Source organism: Anomaloglossus baeobatrachus, chromosome 6 (assembly GCF_048569485.1).
Source record: "Anomaloglossus baeobatrachus isolate aAnoBae1 chromosome 6, aAnoBae1.hap1, whole genome shotgun sequence".
NCBI lineage: Eukaryota > Metazoa > Chordata > Amphibia > Anura > Aromobatidae > Anomaloglossus > Anomaloglossus baeobatrachus.
Genome location: NC_134358.1, coordinates 251,778,449 through 251,798,172, shown reverse-complemented (window position 1 = coordinate 251,798,172; position 19,724 = coordinate 251,778,449). Strand labels below are relative to the sequence as shown.

General features: G+C 43.4%; 1 protein-coding gene across 2 annotated transcripts in view; it reads right to left on the bottom strand.

Annotated features, from left to right (window-relative positions):
• Positions 1-15,196: 15,196 nt before the first annotated feature.
• The window catches only part of LOC142243165 (uncharacterized), a 79,779-nt gene continuing 75,251 nt past the window's right edge, over positions 15,197-19,724 (bottom strand). For both annotated transcript variants that reach the window (XM_075314797.1, XM_075314796.1), the window contains exon 7: positions 15,197-16,291. In XM_075314797.1, coding sequence (XP_075170912.1) covers positions 16,117-16,291 — 175 coding nt within the window. In that variant the 3' untranslated portion in view covers positions 15,197-16,116. The remainder of the gene's footprint in view (positions 16,292-19,724) is intronic.

Genomic DNA, 19,724 nt, shown 5'->3' with positions numbered 1-19,724 from the left:
CAATGTTATCAACTACCATATTTATGAGTGTGCTAAAAATCCGAAAGCGACTTGTCTGATGCCAAATGCATACAACTCTGTGTGCCCATGATAATCGGTAATTATTTTCCGGTTTTGGTTCAAAACTCTTTGTGGATAGAGCTTGAGTAAATGTGGCATCAGTGGAAAAGCTTCATCGACAATGAAAACAATATTAAATGTTCTTTGGGGTCTACATTGTTAGGTATCTGTAAATTGTTGTGTTTTAGGGTTTGAAGAAAATCACTATGTTCCAGTGCACCAACATCCGAAAGCTGTCCATTTCGACCTACATCTACCATCAAGAATTCATCATTAGCGTTCCTTAAGGCTGCTTTACATGCTACAATAAATCTTACAATGTGTCGGCGGGGTCACGTCGTAAGTGACACACATCCGGCATCGTAAGTATGATTGTAGTGTGTAAAACCTCCGTGCAATTGCGATTGAACGAAAATCCGTTCATCGCATGCACGTCGTTCATTCCTCAAAGATTGAACGTGCGGTTGTGCAATGTTCCCGAGGCAGCACACATCGCAGTGTGTGACACCATGGGAACATTGAACGACACCTTACCTCCGTCCGCGGCTCCCGCCGACAATGCGGAAGGAAGGAGGTGGGCGGGATGTTTACATTCCGCTCATCTCCGCCCCTCCGCTTCTATTGGTCGACTGCCGCGTGACGTCAATGTGACACCGAACGTCCCTCCCAATCCAGGAAGTGGACGTTCGCCACCAACATCGAAGTCGTATGGACGGGTAAGTACGTGTGACGGGGGTTAATCGTTTGTGTGGCACGTTCAACAAATTGAACATGCCACACATACGATGGGGGCGTTGCAAATCGCATACGATATCGTATGCGAAATTGCAACGTGTAAAGCAGGCTTTAGGATAGGATCAACAGAATTACACAAAACTAGTTTTTTTTAAAAAAAAAAAAAGGATCCCGTGTTAGGTGGCTGAAAAATAAGAATGTGCTTTCCGTAGATTGCTCCTCCACAATTCAGAAACTGACACATTTTCTCATAATGTTCTGCCACTTGTCTCTTCCGAGTTCAAAGGAAACTAAAATATAGTACAACAGTATGATAGCATGAGGTTTATCAAAGCTTTGGTATACTTTGATCATGTTTAAAAACTTTCCATTGTACTTACAGTATATATACTATATAGTTTACAATTTAAAAAAAAACAAAAAACATAAAAAAGTTTCTAATGTAATGTTAAATAACAGTTATGTACAGATATTTGCAAAAAGGATTTTATATAAAAGTGTTACCTTAAAATATTTGTCCCTTAAAGCAGCTACAATTGCGTCACAGGTCTATGGAATTACACATGACAGAAATAGAGGTGGTGAATTGAAGTCCTTCTGTGACCTGCCCGTAGCCAGAAAACAGAGAGTTGCCATCAATCTTTATTCCAGTGAAATTGCTGCAAGCATAACAGTAGCTCTTCTTATTAATGGTGTGACCATCTCCAGCAACTTCACAAATGAAGACTCAAACATATGCAGATAGTTCCAGAAATCTTATGGATTGTGCTTTCTGATTTCACTCACCAGAGACTGGTGCAAAAATGTTTCACACTGTCGTAGCTGACATTTTGTCTAAATTCTTCTTCTGTGCTTTTTTGGTTGACAAACAAATCGTTCATCCTCAACAATGTGAAGCAAATTCTTAAGGCCAGTAAATATCTCTCGTACCTGTACATGGTGGTAACTGTGTGACTACTTTACTGAGGGTTATTTGGCGGTTCATTAGGAGTTTTACTGTGGGTATAACATTACTCCTTTTTTTCACACTACAGACACCTACAGTACCATTACAATACCTACAATTCACAAACACCACTTCCAAGTGCTAAAATCTTGGTCTGGTCTTAAGGTCCAATACATGAACATTTTATGAACGACTAGCGACTTTCCACAACAGTGATCTTTTGAGCGAATCTTTGCTTCTGTAATAATGAGCTTGTACATACGATAACAACGCAATAACTATTTTCTCATCACTCACTATTGTAAAAACAACTTTCCTGCTTAAAAGAACCTTAACAGTTCAGTATTACACTGATTTGCTGCTGGAACCAGTGATTATTTCACCAAAATGTCCTAGGAGCCCTATTTCAGCATGATAATGCTCGGCTGCATGTTACGTGTGCTTTTGTGAGCAGTCTGCAAGGCCTAAACATGCTACTATGTCCTGTAGTGTCTCTGGACTTGTTATTGAGAACATCTGGTATATCATTAGGCAGCAACTGCAAAAGGAGCTGCCAGCAGCGGATCTTGATGAAGTGCATTAAGGGTGGCAGAACTGTGATGAGTGTGTCCCGCTCTGAGGAAATCTCTGCCGAGTCTGGGATCAGAAGGTCACAACGCCTTATTGCTTGCAGAGCCACTACTCGTATTTGAGTAAAATCTACCTGCTTTTAGCACTGTAGGGGTTAAGCACTCTTTCTATCCTTCATAGCCTTATTATAGGAACAACTCTTTTGTGATCACTCCCCTTTGCTATAAAACGTAACCTGTCTTACCATCTGATGCCAGTGATAAAATCTTCATTTTTATGTTGACCGCTTTGGAAGGAGCTAGTCTCTGGAAAAAGCCGAGGAGTTGTGACAGTTGCTGCTGTGGTGTTTAGCTACATTTTAGGAGCCAGTAGTGTTTTCCTTTTGTGTCTATTTTCCCCTTGTCTGTCTTCTTTCCCTTGGTGAGACTAGTGCTCTCGCTAGCCTGCTCACTGGCCAGGGTGAGTTCAAGGCAAGCGTGGGCCTAGGCACGTGATCGACGACAGTGGGAAAGACCCATATAGAGACATTAGGGAGTGCAGTAATCAGACTCAGGTAAGTAGCAAGAAGTAACCCCATTCTCTATCGCCATGGCTCACCCTCACCATTGTATTGTGTGTTGCAGTGCTCACTGGCAGCTCTTATACCTGGTGAAACTCCAGTAATCACTGTGTGACAATAACATTCCTCATACATGAAGAATTTGGTTAACTAAGTATTAGCCGATGTTCAAATTACCATCATATTTTAGTTTTGTTTAATTAAAAAGTAGGAGCATAAATATGAAATTTACAATATCGGGGTTCCAGTTCTGGCAACACCTGCCATTTCAAACAGGTACTGTTGTTAGACATGAAATTTACTTTGTTCTCAATGAATCTCCTGAAAAGAAATCCAAAATAATAAAGGGCATAATAATGATTAATGAATACATTTATTTACCAAAACATTTTCTAGAAAAAAAAAGTATTAGCAAGTAAAACCATTAAAAAAATAAATTTATTAAAATGTCAGAATCACAGTAATATAACTGGACATATACCGTAATGTTCATCAGTAGCTTATATTCAATTCTGCGTCTTCAGTAAATAGAGACAATTCTAGTTAAACTAGAAAATAACAGTGATAATCATCCCACATTTTGTGTTCTTTCAACCAAGCAATTTCCAGTCATTTCTGACCAGGCACACCTTCGGGTTTTTATACAGGCAGAGATTTAAATATGTTTCTCTTTGGAAAATTCAAATAAATTTTGCAGAATGTTTTTCATGGTATTTGTGGATGAATTGTCATGTCATATTCACTTTTTAATTTTTTTTTTGCCAAAATCGGGGGACATTGGTGGGAAAATAAAGGAAATTTGTTTTACTTTTTCTTTTTTTTTTAATCACATAAGACCACTAAAATACATTCAAGGCCCCTTTCAGACGTCCGTGTTTCATGTACGTGTGACATCCGTTTTTAACACGGATGCCACATGTACTCATGTTATTCTCTAGAGTTACTCACACGGCTGTGTTTTCACACGAACCGTGTGACCCCTTGTGGCCCCGCACGCACACAAGGAGACATGTCCGTTTTTTCTCCAGCAGCACGGGTGTTACACGGATCGCACACTGATGTGATCCTTGTGACATCAGCGTGACACATACCGGAGAAAACACGGGTCTTTGAAATAAAAAGATTTTTTATATTTACCTGTATCCAGTGATGCTGTCTTCGGCTCTGCTGTCTCCTGCTTCTGACCCCCGCTCATTATATTCATTGATTATTCACTGCACTGAAGACCTGGAAGCCAGAGCATTGCAATGACAGCACTGCGAGGACAGCATCGGGGACAGCACTGCTGGTGACAGGCGAGTATTCAGCAAGCAGTGTGTGCGCAGTGACTTCCAGGAGGTCATTGTAGGTCAAGTAGCTGGTATATAACCCCAGTTACAGTGGAAATGTAGTCTTCAAGTATGGTGAAATGGAAAAAAAAAACTCCCGCAATTCCGTCATTGTCTTTTGCAGCATTAACTGTTTGGTAAAAATGACACCTCCTGATCAAATAGCATTTAAGAGGTTAACCTGATATGATTTATGCTACCTATGACTACACCTAATGATGAATGAGCATGCTCAGCACTGCTTGGTCCTCGAGCATTGGGGTGCTCGGGTACACTCGGTGCTCAGCCGAGTATCGCGGGTGCTCTGATTTGTCATCCGTGAAACATCGAACACAAAGCACAGACTCGCTACACTCCATGATGCAAGCCGACACCCCAGGGAGAGCCATTCACAGTCTCTGAATGGCCCAATACACATAGTGATGACTCCCGGGCTGCCATACGTGTATCGGTGCTAAGAGGTTAAACTGATATTTTGACTTATTAGTGTACTCAGATATTAATATTTCTGTGTATAGTGGCCATGTTGGCACTCTGCTTTCTTACTTAACATTCGGTTTGACATTACTGCAAAATTTAATGCAGATCTCTCAGGTCTGACACACTTTTGTTTAACACTGCCATATATACAATATAATCAGCCATTAATATCCTTGTATTTTTTGTTTGACAGTTTCTAAGCACTTAATCTGAGCATAGTACACTAGCATGCTAGGTCTGTTTTGAAAGTAAATCAAAGTCTGCAAAACAGATAGATACAGTATATCACAAACGTGAGTACACCTCTCACATTTTTGTAAATATTTTATTATATCTTTTCACAGAACAACACTGAAGATATGAGTCTGATACAATGTAAAGTAGTCAGTGTATCTATATATATAATTGCCTTATTCTGTCTGTCTGTCTTGCTCCAAAATTGTGTCCTTACCGTGACATGTCCTTACGGTGACAAACAGCGGATTGGCCGCTGGCCTCGCCCCCCGCACGGATTGGCCGCTCGCCTCGCCTCCTCCCCCCCGCACGGATTGGCCGCTTGCCTCGCCTCGGGTCCGCTCCCCCCGCACGGATTGGCCATGTCCTTACGGTGACAAACAGCGGATTGGCCGCTGGGCTCGCCATGGCCCCGCCCCCCCCGCACGGATTGTCGCTCGGCTTCACGGATTCGCCTTGGCCCCGCACGGATTGGCCGCTCGCCCAGGCTCCGCCCCCCACACGGAATGGCCTCTCGCCCCGAGGTGAGCGCATCAAGGTCCTGCAGCGGCGGAACACACACACACGCACACACATAAGAACAGACACACACACACTCACTCTCACACACACTTCACACACACATCAGATCGCATCCACGTCCTGCAGCGGCGGAACACACACACACACACACACATAAGAACAGACACACACACACACATCAGATCATACTCACTCTCACACACACCTCACACACACATCAGATCGCATCCACATACTCACAACATCCCGTGATATCGCTTGCTTCTCGGCGGCGATACTGTGCAGTGACCTTCCAGGACCTGCCGGAGGATCACATGGCCGGAAGCATGTGGTATCTCCAGATGTTGTGATTGTGTCAGCGCGTATGTGCAATATCGTCAGTGTGTGTGTGTGTGTGTGTGTGTGTGTGTGTGTGAGTGTATGCGATCGGATGTGCGTGAGTGTGTTCTGATGTGTGAGTGTGTGTGTGTGAGTGTATGCGATCAGATGTGCATGAGTGTGTTCTGATGTGTGAGTGTGTGTGTGTGAGTGTATGCGATCGGATCTGTGAGTGTCGGCAGATGAGCACGGCGTGCAGCACAGCTGCTGGGACCGCACACCGGTGGGCACAGGGAGAAGTGGGGTGTGTGTGTGAGTGTATGCGATCAGATGTGTGCGTGTTTACTTTCTGATGTGTGACTGTGGAGCACGATGGGGGGTGCGCAGCATGGGGGATGGAGCACGATGGGGGGTGCGCAGCATGGGGGATGGAGCACGATGGGGGGTGCGTAGCATGGGGGATGGAGCACGATGGGGAGTGCGCAGCAAGGGGGATGGAGCACGATGGGGGGTGCGCAGCATGGGGGATGGAGCACGATGGGGAGTGCGCAGCATGGGTGATGGAGCACGTTTGGGAGTGCGCAGCATGGGGGATAGAGCACGATGGGGAATGTACAGCATGGGGGATGGAGCACAATGGGGAGTGCGCAGCATGGGGGATGGAGCACGATGGGGGGTGCGCAGCATGGGGGATGGAGCACGATGGGGGGTGCGTAGCATGGGGGATGGAGCACGTTTGGGAGTGCGCAGCTTGGGGGATAGAGCACGATGGGGAGTGCGCAGCATGGGGGATGGAGCACGATGGGGAGTGCGCAGCATGGGGGATGGAGCACGTTTGGGAGTGCGCAGCATGGGGGATGGAGCATGATGGGGAATGCGCAGCATGGGGGATGGAGCACAATGGGGAGTGGGGATGGAGCACGATGGGGGGTGCGCAGCATGGGGGATGGAGCCCGATGGGGGGTGCACACCTTCCTCCAAAACACACACACACACACACACTGCCACACACGCACTGCACAACACACCACACACACTGGGAACCACAAACACTGCCCTACAGACACCCACACACACAGACAACGCCACACAACACCCAACACACACAACACCCAACACACAAACACCGCGGCACACACAAATATACGCACATACCGCACAACACACACATTGCACAAAACATACCTCCCCCCAAAACACACACCCCACACCCACACAAACCGCGCAACACACATACACAACGATACAGACACACAGCGCTCCACAAATGACACACAAACACTGCTCTCACCCCCCGCCACACCCAGACAACACCCAGAACATGTACAGCCCCTACACAAACACTTGGTAACTACAGACAACAACATCTATATACAGTTAGGTCCAGAAATATTTGGACAGTGACACAATTTTCGCGAGTTGGGCTCTGCATGCCACCACATTGGATTTGAAATGAAACCTCTACAACAGAATTCAAGTGCAGATTGTAACGTTTAATTTTAAGGTTTGAACAAAAATATCTGATAGAAATTGTAGGAATTGTACACATTTCTTTACAAACACTCCACATTTTAGGAGGTCAAAAGTAATTGGACAAATAAACCAAACCCAAACAAAATATTTTTATTTTCAATATTTTGTTGCGAATCCTTTGGAGGCAATCACTGCCTTAAGTCTGGAACCCATGGACATCACCAAACGCTGGGTTTCCTCCTTCTTAATGCTTTGCCAGGCCTTTACAGCCGCAGCCTTCAGGTCTTGCTTGTTTGTGGGTCTTTCCGTCTTAACTCTGGATTTGAGCAAGTGAAATGCATGCTCAATTGGGTTAAGATCTGGTGATTGACTTGGCCATTGCAGAATGTTCCACTTTTTTGCACTCATGAACTCCTGGGTAGCTTTGGCTGTATGCTTGGGGTCATTGTCCATCTGTACTATGAAGCACTGTCCGATCAACTTTGCGGCATTTGGCTGAATCTGGGCTGAAAGTATATCCCGGTACACTTCAGAATTCATCCGGCTACTCTTGTCTGCTGTTATGTCATCAATAAACACAAGTGACCCAGTGCCATTGAAAGCCATGTATGCCCATGCCATCACGTTGCCTCCACCATGTTTTACAGAGGATGTGGTGTGCCTTGGATCATGTGCCGTTCCCTTTCTTCTCCAAACTTTTTTCTTCCCATCATTCTGGTACAGGTTGATCTTTGTCTCATCTGTCCATAGAATACTTTTCAAGAACTGAGCTGGCTTCATGAGGTGTTTTTCAGCAAATTTAACTCTGGCCTGTCTATTTTTGGAATTGATGAATGGTTTGCATCTAGATGTGAACCCTTTGTATTTACTTTCATGGAGTCTTCTCTTTACTGTTGACTTAGAGACAGATACACCTACTTCACTGAGAGTGTTCTGGACTTCAGTTGATGTTGTGAACGGGTTCTTCTTCACCAAAGAAAGTATGCGGCGATCATCCACCACTATTGTCATCCGTGGACGCCCAGGCCTTTTTGAGTTCCCAAGCTCACCAGTCAATTCCTTTTTTCTCAGAATGTACCCGACTGTTGATTTTACTACTCCAAGCATGTCTGCTATCTCTCTGATGGATTTTTTCTTTTTTTTCAGCCTCAGGATGTTCTGCTTCACCTCAATTGAGAGTTCCTTAGACCGCATGTTGTCTGGTCACAGCAACAGCTTCCAAATGCAAAACCACACACCTGTAATCAACCCCAGACCTTTTAACTACTTCATTGATTACAGGTTAACGAGGGAGACGCCTTCAGAGTTAATTGCAGCCCTTAGAGTCCCTTGTCCAATTACTTTTGGTCCCTTGAAAAAGAGGAGGCTATGCATTACAGAGCTATGATTCCTAAACCCTTTCTCCGATTTGGATGTGAAAACTCTCATATTGCAGCTGGGAGTGTGCACTTTCAGCCCATATTATATATATAATTGTATTTCTGAACATGTTTTTGTAAACAGCTAAAATAACAAAACTTGTGTCACTGTCCAAATATTTCTGGACCTAACTGTATGTATATATATATATATATATATATATATATATATATATATATATATATATATATATATATATATAAAACAAAAATCATACATTAACTACACAATACGTAAATTCTAGAATACCCGATGCGTAGAATCGGGCCACCTTCTAGTAGCTTGTATAACAGTGTAAATTTGGTGTGGCCCTCTAGGTCAACACACACAACCATTAATGTCTAAACTGCTGGCAACAAAAGTGAGTACACCACAAAGTAAAAAAATGACCAAATTGTGCTCAAAGTGTCAATATGTTGTGTGGCCATCATTATTTTCAAGTACTGCCTTAATTCTCTTGGTCATGGGGTTCACTAGAGCTTCACAGGAACCACTGGATCCTCTTCCACTGCTCCATGAAAACGTCAAAGAGCTGGTGGATATTAGAGATCTTGCTCTCCTGCACTTTCCATTTGAGGAGGCCCCACAGATGCTCAATAGGGTATAGGTCGGCACACATGCTTCACCATTCTAGCACCTTTATCCTCAGTTACTTTAGCAGTGCTCATCTTGGAGGTGTGTTTGGGGTCATTATCATGTTACTCTTCTATATTCCATAGTACATGATGGCATTCATTGTTATCCCTAATGAACTGTAGCTCCCCACAGCCGGCAGCACTCATACAGCCCCGAACCATGACACATCCACCAGCAATCTTGACTGTAGACAAGACACGCTTGTCTTTGTACTCCTCACCTGGTTGCCGCCACACACGACACCATCGGAACCAAATACGTGTATTTTGGACTCATCAGACCACATGACATTGTTTCAGTAATTCATGTCCTTAGTCTTCTTATCTTCAGCAAACTATTTGACTTTCTTCTGCATCATCTTTAGAAGAGGCTTCCATCTGGGACGACAGCCATGCAGACTAATGTGATGCAGTGTGCGGTATATGGTCTGATCACGGATAGGCTACCTCCCCACCCCTTTGGCCTCTGCAGTAATGCTGGCGGCACTCATGAGTCTATTTTGAAAAGTCAATCTCTGGATATGATGCTGAACATGTGAACTCAACTTTTTTGGTCCACCATTGCAAGGCCTGTTCTGAGTGGAACCTGTCTTGCTACACCTCTGTATGGAGACCTTAAAACTGAGCTGAAGCAGTGGACATCTTTATGCAAAGCAGCAATTGTTTTTCTAAGATCCTAAGAGAATTCTTTGCCATGAGGTGCCATGTTGAGCTTCCAGTGACCAGTATGAGAGAGTGTGTGAGCAATACCACCAAGTCATGACACCAGGGAGGCAAATTATGCATAATTTAGCCATTTTGCCTTAGGGGTGTAGTCACTTCTGCTGCCAGAGATGTAGACAGTAATGGTCATGTGTTGAGTTATTTAGAAGGCACACCAAATTTACACTGTTATACAAGATGGACACATACTACTTTACATTGTATCAAAGTGTCATACCTTCAGGGAAGTCCCATGAAAAGATAAAATATTTACAAAAATGTGCAGTGTGTACAAACTTTTGTGATATGTTTGCTTGCTTGTACATTGTCAATGCAAACAAGTAAACTTGAAGATCTAAAACTAGAAAAAAAAATTGTTTAATAATGTGAAGTATCTATATTAGAAAGACAAAGCGGTGTGGAAAGTACAGATTGAGACAGCAGAAGGCTAATCCATATTTTCTTTTGCAAGATTACAAGGAGCACAATGTTGTCTCGTTAAAACAATATATTCATCATTACAAAGTCATTACCATCTTGCTGTATGTATCCAAGCCATGTAATTGATCTCTATTAAAACACATTCTCCAAATACATTTATCCAGATGGCAGTGATTTTTCATGTAAAAACTGTCCCAATGGCATCACTGTTTTGGATCGGAGTTTCAGCTGTATTTGGTCACTGTCACTCTGAAAATTTGTGATAAAACATATGGGGGGGGGAGCAATATCACAAAGCTTCTATTCATTGCAATGTTAATCACGAAGAGCACCAATGCTCCTTAGGCGGGCTTTGCACGTTGCAACATCGGTAACAATGTGTTACCGATGCTGCAGCGATAGTCCCGCCCCCGTCGCACGTTCGATATCTAGTGAAAGCTGCCGTAGCGATTATTATCGCTACGGCAGCTTTACACGCACATACCTGCCGTGCGACGTCCCTCTGGCCGGCGACCCGCCTCCTTCCTTAGGGGGCGGGTCGTGCGGCGTCACAGTGACGTCACACGGCAGGCGGCCAATTGAAGCGGAGGGGCGGAGATGAGCAGGATGTAAACATCCCGCCCACCTCCGTCCTTCTCATTGCAGCCGGCGGCAGGTAAGTTGAAGTTCCTCGCTCCTGCGGCTTCACACACAGCGATGTGTGCTGCCGCAGGAGCGAGGAACAACATCGCACCTGTCGCTGCAGCGGCATTATGGAAATGTCGGAGGCTGCAGCGATGATACGATAACGACGCTTTTGCGCTCGTTCATCGTATCAAAAAGGTTTTACACGTTGCGATATCCACTGCGGCGCCGGATGTGCGTCACTTTCGATTTGACCCCACCGACATCGCACGTGCAATATCGCAACGTGCAAAGCCGCCCTTAGGGTTTGTTTACACACTGCTTTTTTGCATGGTGTTTTCATAAGTTTTATACAAAAGATGCTATGAGATTTCAGAAGTCTCATGCACATGCACAGACACTTACTTTTTTTTTTTTTTTCCCCCTGAGTGGAACAGGAAAAAACCCTGCATTTTTCAAAGAAGCAGCATGTCAATTCTTTCAGCGTTTTTGCAGCTTTTTTCCACCATTGAAAGTAAGGAGAAAATGCAAAAACGCAACTGCTGCTTCTGTGGAAAATGAAATGATGTTTTATTTAAACATGTAGTATAGACAAAGGATACACCAAAAACGCAGCTAAAAAAAACGCACCAAAAACTGAATTTTGGAAGCAGTTTTTTTTTTACGTCAAAGAGAGCAGGTTTTGCTGAAGAAAAAAAAGCAATGTGTGAACATAGCCTTACAGTTGTCTTTCTTCCTCTCTCCAGTGCTGAAATGCTGTGTATTTACCATGAAATCCCACTATTTCTGTAGTAGGGAGAATACTGCGTGTGTCACCCGGCAAGTGATTTCACTATTGAAGAGAAGTAATTTGTGTTAACGGATGAAAACCTAAGGACTTTAACAGAAATCGGGATCACCCACTGGACACTTATTTTATATATTTGATCAAAGATCATTTTCTTGGGAATTCGACCTATCTCAACAGTTACAAAAGACACTCCTTGTAAGACCTCATTCAGACGTCAGTGATTTCTTGCACTGAAAAAAAGTGAGTTTCATCAGTGGTTTTGATCAAGGAGTCATCAGTTTGATCAGTTTTTACCATCAAAAGTTTTATCAGTTTTTCATAGATGAAATCCCCCCACAAAACTATTGCAATTTTTCAGGTATCTCATAACAAACACGGAGGACATCAGAGCGCTGTCCAGTTTTGTCGCTAAACCACAGACTTGAATTGGTGTGTTGGATCAGAGACTCGGATCAAGCTCTGCCAGGTCTTTGTGATTTTATGAAGAACACTCAGTCTGCAAAAATACACAGAGGCGCGAACATCTCCATGGACTATAATAGGTATGAGTTCTATCCATTAAAAATATGGATAGATAGAAGTCCTACAAGAAAAAATGAAGTCTGAAAGCGCCCTAAAGACCTGAACTCGCCATAAATATGTAATATATTACCTGGTCTAAATGTTGCCGTTCTCCTGAAAGGTGTTCATGTGCTATTTTGTTCCTGAGATAAGGACTCCTCTTCCTTGTACGTAAATCTACTCTTCTTAGCCAAGGAGGCATGGCCTTTAAAATTCCTCTTATAGCTAGCAAATCTAGATCATATATTACCCTATTTCCCCAAAAATAAGACACTGTCTTAATTTTTTTTTTTGCCTCGAAATAAGCACTAGGTCTTATTTTCGGGGGAGGGCTTATTCTCGAGGAGACATGGTTGGAAGTAAGTTTACCACCCACAAAAATCAGACCCCCCCCCCTTCCCAGGATTGTCATACTTACTAGCCCCAGGCATCTGTGTGGCTCCCAGATCTCCCATCAGGTATACCGCACGCCGTCATCCCCTGTGTTTGGCTGTCATCAGATCACACACACACACTCATATAGACACACACATCAGATTCCACATCATTCCTCCCTGTGATCTCCGACGGGCGCTCCAGGCAGATGTGCTGCACACCGTCCTCCCCTGCGTCTGGCTGACTCGCACATACCGGTACAATCACGCGCACACACTCACCACATCCAATGATACCACTTGCTTCTGCCCATGTGATCCTCCTGCAGGTCCTGGAAGCTCAACGCACAGTGCACAGCGTCACAGTTCATTACGTCGCCGAGAAGCAAGCGATATCGCTGGATGAGGGGAGTGCGTGGATGCGATCTGTAATGTGATTGTGTGTGTGTGTGTGTGTGCTCTGATGATCTGATTTGTGTGTTCCGCCGCAGGACCTTGATGCGCTCCCCTGCTCCCAGTCGGCGTCTGGTGAGTATGATGGCAGGGTCTTCTCTCTTCTTTCTTTAGGGGGTGTCCGCTGTCTGTATTGAAGTGTCATGCAGTGTCTTTAACTTTTTATACCGCTGCATGGAAACTTCATTATTGAACCACGGCTAGGTCTTATTTTCGGGGGATGTCTTATATTTAAGCCTTCCTGAAAACTCCTGCCAGGTCTTATTTTCAGGGGAGGTCTTATTTTCGGGGAAACACGGTAGAAACAGAAGGAGGTTTTGTTTTATGTGGGACAAATTGTATTCATTTTTAGTAGTGCATATGCGGAATACTGCTTTAGGCTACATACAGTTAGGTCCAGAAATATTTGGACAGTGACACAATTTTCGCGAGTTGGGCTCTGCATGCCACCACATTGGATTTGAAATGAAACCTCTACAACAGAATTCAAGTGCAGATTGTAACGTTTAATTTGAAGGTTTGAACAAAAATATCTGATAGAAATTGTAGGAATTGTACACATTTCTTTACAAACACTCCACATTTTAGGAGGTCAAAAGTAATTGGACAAATAAACCAAACCCAAACAAAATATTTTTATTTTCAATATTTTGTTGCGAATCCTTTGGAGGCAATCACTGCCTTAAGTCTGGAACCCATGGACATCACCAAACGCTGGGTTTCCTCCTTCTTACTGCTTTGCCAGGCCTTTACAGCCGCAGCCTTCAGGTCTTGCTTGTTTGTGGGTCTTTCCGTCTTAAGTCTGGATTTGAGCAAGTGAAATGCATGCTCAATTGGGTTAAGATCTGGTGATTGACTTGGCCATTGCAGAATGTTCCACTTTTTTGCACTCATGAACTCCTGGGTAGCTTTGGCTGTATGCTTGGGGTCATTGTCCATCTGTACTATGAAGCGCCGTCAGATCAACTTTGCGGCATTTGGCTGAATCTGGCCTGAAAGTATATCCCGGTACACTTCAGAATTCATCCGGCTACTCTTGTCTGCTGTTATGTCATCAATAAACACAAGTGACCCAGTGCCATTGAAAGCCATGCATGCCCATGCCATCACGTTGCCTCCACCATGTTTTACAGAGGATGTGGTGTGCCTTGGATCATGTGCCGTTCCCTTTCTTCTCCAAACTTTTTTCTTCCCATCATTCTGGTACAGGTTGATCTTTGTCTCATATGTCCATAGAATACTTTTCAAGAACTGAGCTGGCTTCATGAGGTGTTTTTCAGCAAATTTAACTCTGGCCTGTCTATTTTTGGAATTGATGAATGGTTTGCATCTAGATGTGAACCCTTTGTATTTACTTTCATGGAGTCTTCTCTTTACTGTTGACTTAGAGACAGATACACCTACTTCACTGAGAGTGTTCTGGACTTCAGTTGATGTTGTGAACGGGTTCTTCTTCACCAAAGAAAGTATGCGGCGATCATCCACCACTGTTGTCATCCGTGGACGCCCAGGCCTTTTTGAGTTCCCAAGCTCACCAGTCAATTCCTTTTTTCTCAGAATGTACCCGACTGTTGATTTTGCTACTCCAAGCATGTCTGCTATCTCTCTGATGGATTTTTTCTTTTTTTTCAGCCTCAGGATGTTCTGCTTCACCTCAATTGAGAGTTCCTTAGACCGCATGTTGTCTGGTCACAGCAACAGCTTCCAAATGCAAAACCACACACCTGTAATCAACCCCAGACCTTTTAACTACTTCATTGATTACAGGTTAACGAGGGAGACGCCTTCAGAGTTAATTGCAGCCCTTAGAGTCCATTGTCCAATTACTTTTGGTCCCTTTAAAAAGAGGAGGCTATGCATTACAGAGCTATGATTCCTAAACCCTTTCTCCGATTTGGATGTGAAAACTCTCATATTGCAGCTGGGAGTGTGCACTTTCAGCCCATATTATATATATAATTGTATTTCTGAACATGTTTTTGTAAACAGCTAAAATAACAAAACTTGTGTCACTGTCCAAATATTTCTGGACCTAACTGTATATTGGTTACACACAAGGTACTGTGTAATTTATCTAATTTTATTTTTGTAATGAAAATACTGACAAAAAGCAGTATGTTTTATTAAATTATAATATAATCCATTGAATTAATTTTCCAGTTTACTACAATCATGTAGATACCTAGTTCATGTAGTTATTTTTTCTTACATGTATGTAGGAATATATATATATATATATATATATATATATATAAAAAATGTTTTTAGTATTTTATTGTGGTTGAGACTTTTACATTTATTTTTTGCACTTTTCAATGTATAAATTTGTTCATCATCAAAGATCTTTTGAAAGCTTTTTTACTTTGTTGATAATTTTTCGACTGCAAGTGGGGCATTATGGGAGCCCCAGTTACAGGGGAAAATAGCCCACTCCGTGCAATGCTGATCTGTATCTGCTAGGACCTAGCGGCGCTGCTGTGTTAGCAGACCCCCAGGTTTTACATCAGCCACGCCAACACATCTGCACACTCATTCAGCAGCATGTTGCTGGTAAAATATAAAAAGTTATAAACCACTTGTGTCTTCTCCCCAGGTCCCCAGCTGTGTTTGACAACCGGGGACACCCAACCTGTTTCTGCTACATTGCAGAAGCTTTAATCAAGCAATAAATTTACAATAGCATAGGTTTAAGGAACAAGACAAAGTGCTGTAAATTTACAGCACTTGGTCTTTGTGAGGTTAAGAAAGGTTGAAGTAAAACACATTGATATCAACATCTTTGCTGTAATAAAAAACAATATATTATAAAATAATGTGACCAAAAAGTTCAAGTGCTTTAAAAACAAAAAGGAGGTTTCCTGTTAATTTGATGGCTGCTCAAGAAGATATTTGTCAGCTGGTGGGAAATTGCTTGCTGGACAGCGGAGGATCCTCGTTCGCATGATGCTTCTTAGTATGCTTGTGGAGCAATTGCTTGTCAGGGGTGGAATATTGACAAAGGCTGCATTTGAACATTTCTCCAGTGTGGTGACGACGTATGTGCAGGTGGAGACTTTTCTTCTGAATGCTAAAAATAATATTTGTAATTAAATAAGTTAATAATGTCCCTGTTTTTCTAAATTGAAGGAGGTATTACTAAAGTATTGCCTTTATGGGAGATGATTGGCTTATACTACAAACGTTCTTAAAAATAAATCAGACTTCATAAATCATAACCTCAGACTTTTAAGAAAATATTCAACTACTGAAAGCCATATATGATATCCTCACGCATGGTATCAAAATGGATCTATCAGGTGCCATAGCTAAGATTCTGATCTGGGGGATATATATACATTTCTATCATTTCATTCAGTATCTTCATGTGAAAAGTAGTTTAAATAATGGCAGAACCTACAGTAAAAGCCTGTCAGTAATGCTCCTTTTCCTACAATGATTGGGAGGTCAAATTTTTGGAAAGGCCAGACGTTCTACATAGAGTTGAGCGAGTACCTAACTAATTGTACTCGCTAAGTAACGAGTAACCTGAATGACATACTATTCGTGCGAGTAGCAAATAATGTGGCATTCAGGTTACTCGTTACTTTGCGAGTTTTCCCCATTGACTTGCATTGCACATGCTATTCGGAATGAATACGCGAGTATTAGACAGTATTCGTAATGAGTATAGTGAGTACAATAGTTAGGTATTCGCTCAACTCTAATTATTATCATCCGCATAATTCATTGTCACCCACCCTTAGCATTCTTAAATCACTATAAACAGTTGCATGGCTACAGATAACTGCCATGCATTAGATATCAAAAGGTAAATCAAAGCTAGAATTTATCAGTGTTAAAATACTAATAGATTCCTAAGATCCCAGTACTGTAAAAGGAGACCTGACAGATGTACATCCACATGGCTCTTTCTAGATCAATATAGAGAGTACAACCCAACAGGTTTGTCAGAAAACATTTACCGTATTTTTCGCTTTATAAGACGCACTTTTGTTCCCCCAAATTTTGGGGGAAAGTAGGGGGTGCGTCTTATAATCCGAATATACGGGAGGGGGGGTGTATATATATATATATACACAGAGTCCAGTGGAGGTGCGGGCAGCTCTGGAGCGGTGCTAGGGACTGCTTGGGGCTGGGAGCGGCAGCGTTTGATCTCCTGCTCCCGCTCATATAATATGCACAGCCGCTGTCCATCAGAAGCGTGGTGCTGAAACTGCATCACGCTGATGGGCTGGGGGAGCTGTGCATATTATCTGCCTGTGCTTACCTTTGATTGCACAGGATCCCCCCTCCCCCTGTGTTAGATATGGCCTCCCGTGCTGCCCATAGTAAAATAATAAACTCTTTACTCACCTCCTCCAGCGTCTGCCCGGTCTCCCTCCTGCTGGCTGTGATTAGGCATGCAGAGATATCTCTCTCTGCTGTCCTGATCACATGACCTCCACTAGAACTAGGAAGTAGGAAGTGCAGGAGACAGGAGGAGTTCAACCCCGAGGAGGGACACACGAGACAGGACTGTGCTGCAGAAGGTAAAGAGTTTATTATACTAAAAGCAGCAACATGGGGGCGATATGTAACAGAGGGTGATGTGTGCCTGCCACAGTGACCCTGTCTGCCTGCCACAGTGGCCCTGTCTGCCTGCCACAGTGGCCCTGTCTGCCTGCCACAGTGGCCCTGTCTGCCTGCCACAGTGGCCCTGTCTGCCTGCCACAGTGGCCCTGTCTGCCTGCCACAGTGGCCCTGTCTGCCTGCCACAATGGGCCTGTCTGCCTGCCACAGTGGCCCTGTCTGCCTGCCACAGTGGCCCTGTCTGCCTGCCACAGTGGCCCTGTCTGCCTGCCACAGTGGCCCTGTCTGCCTGCCACAGTGGCCCTTTCTGCCTGCCACAGTGGCCCTGTCTGCCTGCCATAGAGGATGTGTGCCAGCCATAGGGGAAATGTGGCATCACTGGGGGACGTGTTCAATATAAGGTGGCCATATCCAGATTAAGGGGGCTAATTTTAGGATGAGGGGGCTATGAGGGACATATACCCTATATTATTTGTTAGACGGACACTGGCATTATAAGACAGACCCCATTTATTAAAAAATTCTCTATTCCTTCACCAAATTTGGGGGTGCGTCTTATAATCAGGTGCGTCTTATAAAGCGAAAAATACGGTAGTTTCCTTTCAGAATCAACAATTTCTATGGAAAAGCATACTACAAAATACTCCCATAAATGTGGGCCTATGATTGCAAACAAGATTTGTTGTTTTTTTGTTTTTTTTAAACACATTAATTCAAAACTATGTTGCAAAACCCCAATGAGTTAGCAAAGCTAATGTGTAGATGAAACAATTCTAGTTAAAATGACTTCAACCACAGGTAAGTTCAACTGTTCATTAAACAAGTGTCCAGCAGAGAGGTGACTATAAAAGGGCATTAAAGAAAACCCCTTCCCATTTCAGGCTGTCAGCAATGAAACCACAGGGAAGAGAAATATCAGAAGAGCTGAAAAAAGAACATTTCTTTGCACAAGAAAGGTGAATGCTGTGCTCATCAGTCGGAACATTGCAAAACGTTGCAAAAGTGATACAAAAAGTTAGCAAAGATGGAACTGAAACCATCTTAGGCCCTGTACGCACTAGAAAATGGAATTTTCTTAAGAAAATTCCGCAGGCTCTGAAAGATTTCCGCACCCGCGGAAAAAAACCCACAAAAAAAACGCAACAAAATCCGCTTGTGTTTTGGTGCAGTTTCGGTGCATTTTTTCCACGGGTTGGTACATGTGTTTTAATGCATTTATTGCAATAAAGCACATTGGAAGGAAAAAAAATGGATGCGACAGTCCCGGGGCGGCACGGTGCTCAGTGGTTAGCAGTGCAGCCTTGCAGCGCTGGGGTCCTGGGTTCAAATCCCACCAAGGACAACATCTGCAAGGAGTTTGTATGTTCTCCCCGTGTTTGCGTGGGTTTCCTCCCACACTCCAAAGACATACAAATAGGGACTCTAGATTGTGAGCCCCAATGGGGACAGTGTTGCCAATGTATGTAAAAGCGTTGTGGAATTAATAGCGCTATATAAATGAATAAAATTATTATTAATTATTATTATTATTATTATATTCTCGGCTGCAGGAGGGGGGGGGGGGCATTAACCCTGGCCCTTGCCCTCCCCACCCTGAAAATCTGAAAATACCGGGCCGCCGATATGTGTTTACCTCGGCTGGATGGTAAAAATACAGTGGAGCCTGCGGTTTTTTTTTTGTTTTTATTTTTATATGTACATTTGATTTCTATGTGCATTCTATATGTCTGTGTCTGTGTATGTCTGTGATGTGTGTGTGTTTACTCTCTGCTCCGCTTCCTCTTCCTGTCATAATGACATCACTTCCCTGCAAAACGCAGGCAGTGATGAACATTATGTCATAAAAAACGTGAAATACCGCAGGGAATAACGCAATGAACCGCACAGAATTTGCTGCCTGTGTTATTCCCTGCGGGATTTCACGATTACAT